Source organism: Pithys albifrons, chromosome 23 (genome assembly GCF_047495875.1).
Source record: "Pithys albifrons albifrons isolate INPA30051 chromosome 23, PitAlb_v1, whole genome shotgun sequence".
Taxonomy (NCBI): Eukaryota; Metazoa; Chordata; class Aves; order Passeriformes; family Thamnophilidae; genus Pithys; species Pithys albifrons.
Window position 1 is genome coordinate 1,853,551 of NC_092480.1, and position 11,993 is coordinate 1,865,543.

Genomic DNA, 11,993 nt, shown 5'->3' on the forward strand with positions numbered 1-11,993 from the left:
TGGATCAAGACATGATGATCACAGTGGGGTTGGATCAAGACATGGTTGGATCAAGACATGATGGTCACAGTGGGGTTGGATCAAGATGTGGTTGGATCAAGACATGATGATCACAGTGGGGTTGGATCAAGACATGGTTGGATCAAGACATGATGGTCACAGTGGGGTTGGATCAAGACATGGTTGGATCAAGACATGATGATCACAGTGGGGTTGGATCAAGACGTGGATTCTCACTCAGTGCCACATCCATAGAATCACAGAATGGATTGGGCTGGAAAAGACCTCTGAGATCATCAAGTCCAACCCTTGGTCCAACTCCAGTCCCTTTACCAGATCATGGCACTCAGTGCCACGGCCAAGCTCAGCTGAAAAACCTCCAGGGATGGGGAATCCACCCCCTCTCTGGGCAGCCCATTCCAATCCCTGAGCACTCTCTCTGCAAAGAATTTTTTCTGCTCTCCAATTTCCCCTGGCAGAGCTTGAGCCCATTGTGCCCCCTTGTCCTATTGCTGAGTGCCTGGGATCCAAGTACTCCTTGTTGAGTATTTACAGTCTTATTTTTTCCTGACTTTGGTGGTGCTGGTACTGCTCCATCTTCTCTACTTGCCTTTTCCAAAGGCACCTGAGTCATTCACCCCCTAAAGATTAAACAGTCAGAAAAAAACCCAACTCATAATTTAAAAGTAAGGTTCTCACTCTGGGCTTTTGTTCTTTAATCTGGGACCAGGAGCTGGGCAGAATGAGGATCTGGCTTGGCAAGTGGTGCTGAGATAAACAACACCCTTTTTGTTTTGTTAAATACTGCTGTAGTTGTTTCTTCATCCACCTGTTCTGGCAAATCCAGTTGTAATTTGTACTTTTCAGGAACTTCAATGATGATGTCATCCTAAACCAAGAAAATTAAAATCCTTGATTAACTGAGAGGGAATTTCCAGGGATTGGGTGCTGGACAGAACACAGAGGGTTGTTCTTTGTGCTGTCTTACCTTTGACACGCTGAGGTCACACTGGGAGGCAGAGCTGACGTGGGGCAGTTCAATCCTGAGCATAATTTTGAGCCATTCCCTCTTTGCATCCCACACAGTGACCATTTTATAGGCAGGGCTGCTTGGCTTCTTTGGCAGCTGCATGCTGGAAATCTCCTCTATCAGGACCCCCTTGGCCTCTGTCCCACCTGGGTCCCTCCTGCTGCCCTCAGGCCCCTCAGTCGGTCCTTGCAAGGAAAAGAAGCTTTTCACACACATCACTTACCAAAACTGTGACATTGACCCACTTGACAAACCCATCATGGAAGTTTGACCTGTGAGAGGTGATTGTGTGAGCTGAGAACTGTTACTGACAGCAGATCATAGAATGGATTGGGTTGGAAAAGACCTCTGAGATCATCAAGTCCAACCCTTGATCCAACCCCACTGTGATCACCAGCCCAGGGCACAGAGTGCCCTGGGCTGGTGATCACAGTAGGGTTGGATCAAGATGTGGTGGATTCTCCCTCACTGCCACATCCATGGAATGGATTGGGTTGGAAAAGCCCTCCAAGATCATCAAGTCCAACCCTTGGTCCAACTCCAGTCCCTTTACCAGATCATGGCACTCAGTGCCACGGCCAAGCTCAGCTGAAAAACCTCCAGGGATGGGGAATCCACCCCCTCTCTGGGCAGACCATTCCAATCCCTGAGCACTCTCTCTGCAAACAAGTTTTTTCTGATCTCCAACTTCAATTTCCCCTGGCAGAGCTTGAGCCCATCGTGCCCCCTTGTCCTATTGCTGAGTGCCTGGGAGAAGAGACCAACCCCCACCTGGCCACAACTCCCCTTCAGGCAGTTCCAGACAGTGCTGAGGTCACCTCTGAGCCTCCTCTTCTCCAGGCTGAACACCCCCAGCTCCCTCAGCCTCTCCCCACAGCACTTGTGCTCCAGTCCCTTCTCCAGCCTCTTTGCTCTTCTCAGTTGGGTTGGAAGAGACCTCTGAGATCATCCTGATCCTTCTCCAGATCCCTCCTGCCTGTCCATATCCTCCTCCAGGTCTCTCCAGCCTGTCCAGATCCTTCTCCAGATCCCTCCAGTCCATCCAGGTCCCTTTCCAGGTCCCTCCTGCCCTCCAGCAGGTCGACACTCCCTCCCAACTTGGTGTCATCAGCAAATTTGCTGCTGATGGACTCAATCCCCTCATCTAAATCATCCATACAGATGTCAAACAGGTCTGGCCCCAGCTCTGACCCCACCTACCCCTGGTGCCCTGGCTGGGCTGTGGCTCTGGGGGCTCAGGTGCCCGTCCCGGGCGCTGCTCCATCATTCCCAGGCTTCCCTTTGGTGGGAATGGCTCGATGGTGTAGGAGTGGGGAAGCACCAGGTTGTGTCGTTCCTCAAGGAACTGAAGTGTCTGATGGATCAGGTGCTCCATTTTCTCTTGGCTTTTTTCCACCCCCTGGAGAACATCTGGGTTGAACGCCACGTCGATGACGCTGTACAGGCCTAGGGGGGCAAGGTGTGTGTCAGTCACTGCTGTGGCACTGGAGATCTTTGGGACAATCCCAAAGGAAAGAAGGGAACTCGTGGCTTCTGGGCAGAGAGGGAATCCCACCTCACTTGGAGATCCCAGAATGCCTGGGGTTGGAAGGGACCTTGGGGATCACCCAGTCCAGGGTCACCTGGAGCAGGTGACACAGGAACACATCAGGGGGTTTGGAAGGGGCTGGGACATCAGGGGGAATTCATTGATGGGAAGGGCTGTCAAATATTGGAAGGGCTGGGACATCAGGGGGAATTTATTCATGGAAAGGCATTGGAAGGGGCTGGGACATCAGGGGGAATTTATTCATGGAAAGGCATTGGAAGGGGCTGGGACATCAGGGGGAATTTATTCATGGAAAGGCATTGGAAGGGGGTGGGACATCAGGGGGAATTTATTCATGGAAAGGCATTGGAAGGGGCTGGGACATCAGGGGGAATTTATTCATGGAAAGGCATTGGAAGGGGCTGGGACATCAGGGGGAATTTATTCATGGAAGGGCTGGGACATCAGGGGGAATTTATAGATGGGAAGGGGCTGGAATATCAGGGGAATTTATTCAGGGGAAAGCATTGGAAAGGGCTGGGATATCAGGGGAATTTATGGATGGGAAGGCTTTGGAAGAGGCTGGGAAATCAGGGGAAATTATCGATGGAAGGCTTGGAAAGAGCCTGGGATATCAGGGGAACTTATGGATGGAAAGGCTTGCAAAGGGGCTGGAATATCAGGGGGAAATATTGATGGGAAGGCTTTGGAAAGGGCTGGGACACCAGGGGGAATGTATCCATGGAAAGCTTTGGAAGGGGCTGGGACACCAGGGGGAATGTATCCATGGAAGGCTTTGGAAGGGGCTGGGACACCAGGGGGAATGTATCCATGGAAGGCTTTGGAAGGGGCTGGGACACCAGGGGGAATGTATCCATGGAAGGCTTTGGAAGGGGCTGGGACACCAGGGGGAATGTATCCATGGAAGGCTTTGGAAGGGGCTGGGACACCAGGGGGAATGTATCCATGGAAGGCTTTGGAAGGGGCTGGGACACCAGGGGGAATGTATCCATGGAAGGCTTTGGAAGGGGCTGCCCGGCGGGTTCGCATCCCCATCCCTGCAGGTGCCCAAGGACAAGGCGGGGCTGTGCCACAGGCCGGACTGTGATCTCAGCGACCTCTTCCAGCCTCAGTGTCTGTGTCCTGTTGGAAGAACAAACCCCCCCGGCCCCTCCGCACCTCCCTCCGCCTGCACGTCCCGCAGCGGCCCCGCGAGGGCCGGGCCGGGGGGCGGCACGGCGGGCCAGGCGCACACATTGATGAAGAGCGGGCGGGTGTGGGCGATGCGGAGGCAGAGGCGCGGCTGTGGCGGTGTCGGTGTCGGTGCCGGTGTCGCTGTCAGTGCCGCTGCCCGGGCCGCGGCCAGGCCGTGCAGCAGCAGCGCACACAGCGCGGCCACCGAGGCCGCCATGGCCGCCCCGTCGCCATGGAGACGCCGCCGGAAGGAACCGCGCGGCACTTCCGGCCCGGCCCGGCCCCGCCAGCGCCATCGCGGGCCCAGCATGTCCCGTGTGCCCGTGGGCAAAGTGCTGCTGCGGAACGTCATCCGACACACCGGGGCCCACAACAAGGTGTGCGGGGCGGGCAGGGGGGCGCGCACGGCGGGGCGGGGGCAGCCTGGGGGAGCGGGGACGGCGCGGGGGTGTGCGGGCCTCGCGGGCCTGGGGGGGGCCCACGGGGTGCGGGAACATGTTGGGGGGCTGGAGGTCCCACGGGGGTGTGGGGGGCATGTTGGGGGGCTGAGGGACATCCTGGGGGTGCGGGAACAACCCGGGGGTGCGGGGGCCTCACGGGGGTGTGCGGGCATCCCGAGGTGCGGGGACATCTCGGGCTGTTGGGGACATGTTGGGGTGCGGGGGCATCCCGGAGGTGCCATCCGGGGCTGCGGGATCATCCCGGTGTTTGGGGACATCCTGGGGATGACACCAGTGGACCGGGATCATCCCGGTGTTCGGGAACATCCCGGGGTGTCCCCGGAGTTTGGGGACATCCCGGTGTTAGGGGACATCCCGGTGTTAGGGGACATCCCGGTGTTTGGGGACATCCTGGGGATGACACCAGTGGACCGGGATCATCCCGGTGTTTGGGGACATCCCGGTGTTCGGGGACATCCCGGGTGTCCCCGGTGTTTGGGGACATCCTGATGTTTGGGGACATCCCGGTGTTTGGGGACATCCCGGGGATGTCACCAGTGGACCGGGATCATCCCGGTGTTCGGGAACATCCCGGGGTGTCCCCGGTGTTTGGGGACATCCTGATGTTTGGGGACATCCCGGTGTTTGGGGACATCCCGGGGGTATCACCAGTGGTCCGGGATCATCCCGGGGTGTCCCCGGAGTTTGGGGACATCGCGGCGGTTCCAGCCTGTGCTGTCCCTGCGCGGGACGAGCCGGAGCATCTGCCAGAGATAAAAAGGAGTTTGTTAAATCAGCCCCACCAACGTCCTTAGTCTCACTTTCGGTTTGTCTCGAGTTCAGTTTAACGCCCTCTCAGTTTTCCCGAGTGTCACTTTAACTCTGTTTTCTCCAGTTCTCGCCCTGGGGAGGGAATGTTTATATTTACTTACAAACTTGTTTATTTCCTTACACACTTATGCTGCTTATTTCCTTGCCCAGTGAAAAGCATATTCTCTCAGGAATTCCATGAAATTCATTGTTTGCCTTTTATAATTAGCAAACCTTCAATAGTTCAGGGTTTTTTTCCGTGTTGTGCTTTTATTCAAACCAAAGAATTTGAACTCTGTGCTCGTGTGCACAGACAGGATTTTAGTTCAAGATGAAGCAACTCCATTACCTTTAGCAAACTCTTTAATTAATTAACCCTGTCATAATTCAGCAGGTCCAACTCGTTCATTCCATGTGTTTGTAAAGTCACTTGTTACAGTGTCTGTAGCAATAAATTGGTGCCAAACCATTGGGTTTTTTCAGTCTGTATTGCAATTCCTTGGCTTGGCTTGGTCCTTCCAGAGGATGTTTCTGTGCTGGAGTCTGACCCAGTCCATGTCATGGAATAATAGAATAGAATCATGGAATGGATTGGGTTGGAAAAGCCCTCTGAGATCATCAAGTCCAACCCTTGGTCCAACTCCAGTCCCTTTACCAGATCATGGCACTCAGTGCCACGGCCAAGCTCAGCTTAAAAACCTCCAGGGATGGGGAATCCACCCCCTCTCTGGGCAGCCCATTCCAATCCCTGAGCACTCTCTCTGCAAAGAATTTCTTTCTGCTCTCCAACTTCAATTTCCCCTGGCAGAGCTTGAGCCCATCGTGCCCCCTTGTCCTATTGCTGAGTGCCTGGGAGAAGAGACCAACCCCCACCTGGCCAGAACTTCCCTTCAGGCAGTTCCAGACAGTGCTGAGGTCACCTCTGAGCCTCCTCTTCTCCAGGCTGAACACCCCCAGCTCCCTCAGCCTCTCCCCACAGTACTTGTGCTCCAGTCCCTTCTCCAGCCTCGTTGCTCTTCTCAGTTGGGTTGGAAGAGACCCAGTCTGAGATCACCAAGTCCAACCCTTGATCCAACCCTACTGTGATCACCAGCCCAGGGCACGGAGTGCCCTGGGCTGGTGATCACAGTGGGGTTGGATCAAGACATGGTGGATTCTCTGTCCCTGGAGGTGACTCAGTGGGGTTGGATCAAGATGTGTTGGATTCTCTGTCCCTGGAGGTGACTCAGTGGGGTTGGATCAAGATGTGTTGGATTCTCTGTCCCTGGAGGTGACTCAGTGGGGTTGGATCAAGACCTGTTGGATTCTCTGTCCCTGGAGGTGTTTCAGAGGACACTCAGTGCCACATCCAGTCCCTTCTCCAGCCTCGTTGCTCTTCTCTGGCCCCGCTCCAGCCCCTCAATCTCTTTCCCAAACTGAGGGGCCCAGAAATGAACACAACACTCAAGGTATAATAATCCTCTGTTGGAGGGTGGTAGGAAAGGTTGCTGTGGATTTTCTCAGCAGGAATGTTGAGGCTGGAGCTGATTACACGTGCTCTGTGACTGTGAAGTTTCCCTAATGTTAACTTTGTTTCCTTTCTGTGACTTTCAGCTTCAGGAAGAGACAGAAATGTGGAAGATAAGGGAGTGGGAGAAGCAGACAGAAGAGACTTACTGGAAAAGGCAAAGCAGGATGCTGGCAGACACCTCCAGGTGAGACACACCACAGGCAGAGTTATGTTCTCCTTGAAGAGTCCCTGGAAAGAGGCCAGCCCTGTGCTCAAGTCTGACCATTCCTGCCTTGGTCTTGTATAATCCTCAAGGTTATGAAGGCACTCAGCAGTAGGACAAGGGGGCACGATGGGCTCAAGCTCTGCCAGGAGAAATTGAAGTTGGAGCAGAAAAAACTTCTTTGCAGAGAGAGTGCTCAGGGATTGGAATGGGCTGCCCAGAGAGGGGGTGGATTCCCCATCCCTGGAGGTTTTTAGGATGTGACTGGATGTGGCACTGAGTGATCACAGTGGGGTTGGATCAAGGGTTGGACTGGATGATCTCAGAGGTCTTTTACAACCCAATCGATTCTGTGATTCCTGTGGGAAGAGGCTGAGGGAGCTGGGGGTGTTCAGCCTGGAGAAGAGGAGGCTCAGAGGTGACCTCAGCACTGTCTGGAACCCCCTGAAGGGAAGTTCTGGCCAGCTGGGGGTTGGTCTCTTCTCCCAGGCACTCAGCAATAGGACAAGGGGGCATGATGGGCTCAAGCTCTGCCAGGGGAAATTGAAGTTGGAGAGCAGAAAAAACTTCTTTGCAGAGAGAGTGCTCAGGGATTGGAATGGGCTGCCCAGAGAGGGGGTGGATTCCCCATCCCTGGAGGTTTTAACCTGAGCTTGGCCGTGGCACTGAGTGCCATGATCTGGTAAATGGACTGGAGTTGGATCAAGGGTTGGACTTGATAATCTCGGAGGGCTTTTCCAACCCAATCCATTCTATGGATGTGGCACTGAGGGAGAATCCACCACGTCTTGATCCAACCCTACTGTGATCATCATGTCTTGATCCAACCATGTCTTGATCCAACCCCACTGTGACCATCATGTCTTGATCCAACCATGTCTTGATCCAACCCCACTGTGATCATCATGTCTTGATCCAACCATGTCTTGATCCAACCCCACTGTGATCATCAGCCCAGGGCACTCCGTGCCCTGGGCTGATGATCACAGTGGGATTGGATCAAGGGTTGGACTTGATGATCTCGGAGGCCTTTTCCAACGCAATGATTCTGTGACTGAATGGGCTGGTCTGTGGGGCAGGAGGTGGCTCCTCCTCAGGACTGAACTCCACCCCTCTCTCCCCCAGCAGTCGGATGCGCAGCGATGGCTTCGACGATGAGGGACACAGAGCGGAGTGGAAAACCAGGAACTCCCAATTCCTTGACCTGGTGGAAGATGATCTGCTCAGGGCCCGCTCCTGGAATAAAAAGCTGTATGAATGTGAAGCCAACATGCCAGACAGGTCTGTGGGGAATCTGGGCCCTCAGTTCAGGAAAGAGATTGAGGGGCTGGAGCGGGGCCAGAGAAGAGCAACGAGGCTGGAGAAGGGACTGGAGCACAAGTGCTGTGGGGAGAGGCTGAGGGAGCTGGGGGTGTTCAGCCTGGAGAAGAGGAGGCTCAGAGGTGACCTCAGCACTGTCTGGAACTGCCTGAAGGGAAGTTCTGGCCAGGTGGGGATTGGTCTCTTCTCCCAGGCAACCAGCAGTGGAACAAGAGGGGCTCAAGCTCTGCCAGGGGAGGTTTAGGCTGGATATCAGAAAGAAATTCTTTGCAGAGAGAGTGCTCAGGGATTGGAATGGGCTGCCCAGAGAGGGGGTGGATTCCCCATCCCTGGAGGTTTTTAAGGTGAGACTGGACGTGGCACTGAGTGCCATGATCTGGTGATCTCATTGAGGTTGGATCAAGGGTTGGACTTGATGGTCTCAGAGGTCTCTTTCAACCCAAGTGATTCTGTGATTCTGTGACTCTATGACTGTAATTAAAAAACTTTCTGGATTCTGTGCCAAAACATGACACATTTCTCTGTTCAGTGTGTGCTCCTGTAAAATAATGCCTGAGCTCTTGAGATTAACCAACATACTCAAACCTCTGCAGTGTCACAGAATGTCTGATTTGAGTTTCTGAGCCACAGTGAGCAGCAAAAGCTCAGCCCCAAGCTGAGTATTTATTACTTTGCCCAAGGAGCTGAGAAGCATTTCAAGAAACACAAGTTAGTGCTCTCTGGGGTTGTTTGAAAGAAACTTGAGTTGTGGTTTTTTCTAATTTTAAGTGGAAAAGAGACTGAAAACTTAGTGTGCATTTAACTAGCACCAACCAGATCAGTCCTGTTTCCTTCCTCCCTGTCTGACTCATGCCCATTCTGTGGCTCTGCCTTTTCAGAGTTGTGTCTCTCCCCCAAACCCCCTGCCTGTCTCTAACAGCTGGCTCTGCTCTCTCACAGGTGGGGGCACAGCGGGTACAAAGAGCTGTACCCTGAGGAATTTGATACAGACAGGTAAGGCAGGTTTGCTGATTTCCTTCTGTCAGGTAATAATGCAGGGGATTTTACATGCTGAGATTTAAATTTTGAATATAGATCAGCCTTGAATGTTAGATGAAAAAAATTAAATCCATTAATGTGTGAGTTCATTAGTAGGGGATTGAATGTTTTATTCTAATTAGACATTCAGGTTTGGCTGGAGTTACTAAAATCTGTCAATCTGGAGGGTGAATAAATTCTTGAAGTATCCTGGAGAGTGGAGACAACTGAAAAATAAGATCTTAGACAGAATTAATTGTCTTTAACCTCCACCCAGCAGAATCATCAACAACAAACACCCCCCTGTTCTCTTTTCCCAGTGACCAGCAGGAAGGAGAGGAGCAAAACGCCATCAATGGGAAGAAGAAATCTCACCTGGGGAAACAAACTGCCCATGAGTCACACAAGAGGAAAAAAACCAAGAAATCACACAAGAAGAAACAGAAAAAGCGCTCACACAAAAAGAGGAAGAAAAAGAAAAAGGAGCAGGGGAAAAGTTCCACAGATTCGTGCCGGGACAGCGAGGGCTCGGGCGAGGACACCCCGGGCACCCGCAGGGGGAAGCACAGGCGCAAGAAAAAGGCCAGGAAAGTGCCTGCCAAGGAACCTACCTCTTCTTCTGGGCAGGACAGTGACTCTTCTCAGGCAAGCAGCTCATGCACCAGCAGCTCTGAGGACACTGAGTCCGAGGGCAGGAAAGAGAAACGGCCCCCACGGAAGAGAAAGAAACGGCCCAGCTCCGCCTCGGAGCGGCAGAGTGAGGTGCCAGAGAAGAGGAGCAAGAGGAAGAACTGGAAAGTGGCGGGAGATGAGAAGTCTGAGGACAGCTCAGAGGAGGACTGACAGCTCTGGGCTGCAGCTCAGACTCTCAGGGGGAGGACAGGCCCAGGTATTTATTGTTCAGCACTGCCCCGTGGCACAGCCTGTCCCAGCACTGTGGTTTGTGTGCCCACAGGGAGGAGCTGAGCCCTGCCAGCCTGCAGGAGGGGCTCCCTTGCTTCCCTTGGATTGACATCCAGGAACTCCAGGAGAGCTGCAGTTCCCTGTCTGACAAGGAGGCTCCTCCTGCCAGCTTCAGATTCCCTCCCTGTGACCAGGTTGGCCTCTGATGCACAAAACCATGACATGTATCTGCAGGGGGGAACAGGCACCTTGGCACCACTTCTGTTGGGGTTTTTTTTCAATTAATTTTTAACAGGTTGCTGTTTTGGGTTACCAAAAAAAGGCCAAGACTGGCAGTAGGAGAGAGGCCAGACAACAAGTGTGTTAACAGAAATGCCACTGGATTTAACCTCACAGCAGCTTTGTCTTTCCATCCTGCACCACAAGCAGAGCTGTGGGGACATGCACAGGGTCAGCTGGGCACAAAGGGGAGCTGAGGGGACAGTTCCATTCCAGCTGAAGGTGCAGTGACTAATTCTGTGATGATGATGATGATGATGAAGAAAAGACACCAGTGCATTTGCTTGGTTTAGACTTCTCTCCCAGCCCTGCTGTGGCCTGGCCCTTGTGCCCACCTTCCTTCTCTCTCTCTGGGGATGCTGAGACCGTTTGTGCTGACAGAGAGCCCTTGGTGGGTGTTGTGTCCTGTCTGGCCTGCCCAGGGTGGTACTGCAGGAACTGGTGCCAGGCTGTTCTCCCTGCAGCCAACAGCCAAGCCTTTTAATAAAACAAATAAATCCAGATTTGCCTGAGGCTTTTGTCATTGTCCCCAAGCCTGGGGACAGAGCTAAGCAGTCTGGATGCTGCCTGTGCTCTCCTGTGTCTGTGCCTGACCACACCTGGAGCAGATGGAATCAGGGATGTGGTGGGATTGTTGTACTGCTGAGTGGGCACAGCCCACAAGGACAAAACTGTCACCAGACCTGGGTCCTCCCTCCCAAGCCCTGCTTGCTGTCCCTCTTTATTTCATGTGCAAAGAGACAGGCCAGGAGAGTGCCTGCCAAGGAACCCACCTTGTAGAGAATCATAGAATGGATTGGGTTGGAAAAGAGCTCCGAGATCATGAAGTCCAACCCTTGATCCAACCCCACTGTGATCACCAGCCCAGGGCACAGAGTGCCCTGGGCTGGTGATCACAGTGGGGTTGGATCAAGACGTGGTGGATTCTCACTCAGTGCCACATCCATAGAATGACAGAATCATAGAATGGATTGGGTTGGAAAAGACCTCCGAGATCATCAAGTCCAACCCTTGGTCCAACTCCAGTCCCTTTACCAGATCATGGCACTCAGTGCCACGGCCAAGCTCAGCTTAAAAACCTCCAGGGATGGGGAATCCACCCCCTCTCTGGGCAGCCCATTCCAATCCCTGAGCACTCTCTTTGCAAAGAATTTCTTTCTGCTGTCCAATTTCCCCTGGCAGAGCTTGAGCCCATCGTGCCCCCTTGTCCTATTGCTGAGTGCCTGGGAGAAGAGGCCAACCCCCACCTGGCCACAACTTCCCTTCAGGGAGTTCCAGACAGTGAATATTCTGGGCAGGAAAGTGACTTTTCCCTGCTGGGCAAAGCCACAGCTCAGCTGCTCCCAGCAAGGCTCTGGCTGCAGCCACTGCTCCATCCAGCACACAGGGATGTTCCCAAGGGATGTTCCCACAGGGATTTATCTGTGGGGCTTCCCTCTGCAGAGGGGTCCATTGCTGAGCACACAAGAGGGGCTGGCACAGCCCTTGGGGGGCTCAGCATGGAACTGAATCAGGATCACTGGCTGGGCTGGGCTGGGAGGGATCTTGGAACAGCCTGTAATTCCACCTGCCTGCCCGGGCAGGGACACCCCACAGGGACACCATCCCAGGGACACCATCCCAGGGACACCTTCCACTATCCCAGAGACACCTTCCACTATCCCAGGGACACCATCCACTATTCCAGGAACACCTTCCACTATTCCAGGGTCACCTTCCACTATCCCAGGGACACCTTCCACTATCCCCTGGACACCATC

General features: G+C 53.7%; 2 protein-coding genes across 3 annotated transcripts; one reads left to right on the plus strand and one right to left on the minus strand.

Annotated features, from left to right (window-relative positions):
• Window positions 1-52: 52 nt before the first annotated feature.
• PIH1D2 (PIH1 domain containing 2) lies at window positions 53-3,984 on the minus strand. Its single transcript, XM_071576201.1, has 4 exons — window positions 3,738-3,984; window positions 2,231-2,476; window positions 989-1,215; window positions 53-889 (listed from the first exon to the last, which is right to left on the minus strand). Exons 1-4 carry the CDS (start codon window positions 3,967-3,969, stop codon window positions 716-718), a joined length of 879 nt encoding a protein of 292 aa, XP_071432302.1. The 5' UTR covers window positions 3,970-3,984; the 3' UTR covers window positions 53-715.
• Window positions 3,985-4,029: 45 nt separating this feature from the next.
• NKAPD1 (NKAP domain containing 1) lies at window positions 4,030-10,799 on the plus strand. Of its 2 annotated transcripts, none has more exons than XM_071576144.1 (5): window positions 4,030-4,129; window positions 6,596-6,696; window positions 7,840-7,995; window positions 8,974-9,027; window positions 9,372-10,799. In XM_071576144.1, exons 1-5 carry the CDS (start codon window positions 4,061-4,063, stop codon window positions 9,892-9,894), a joined length of 903 nt encoding a protein of 300 aa, XP_071432245.1. In that variant the 5' UTR covers window positions 4,030-4,060; the 3' UTR covers window positions 9,895-10,799. The 2 variants fall into 2 exon arrangements, with proteins under 2 accessions (XP_071432245.1, XP_071432246.1); XM_071576145.1 differs by having other exon boundaries at window positions 7,843-7,995.
• The last annotated feature ends 1,194 nt before the right edge of the window (window positions 10,800-11,993 follow it).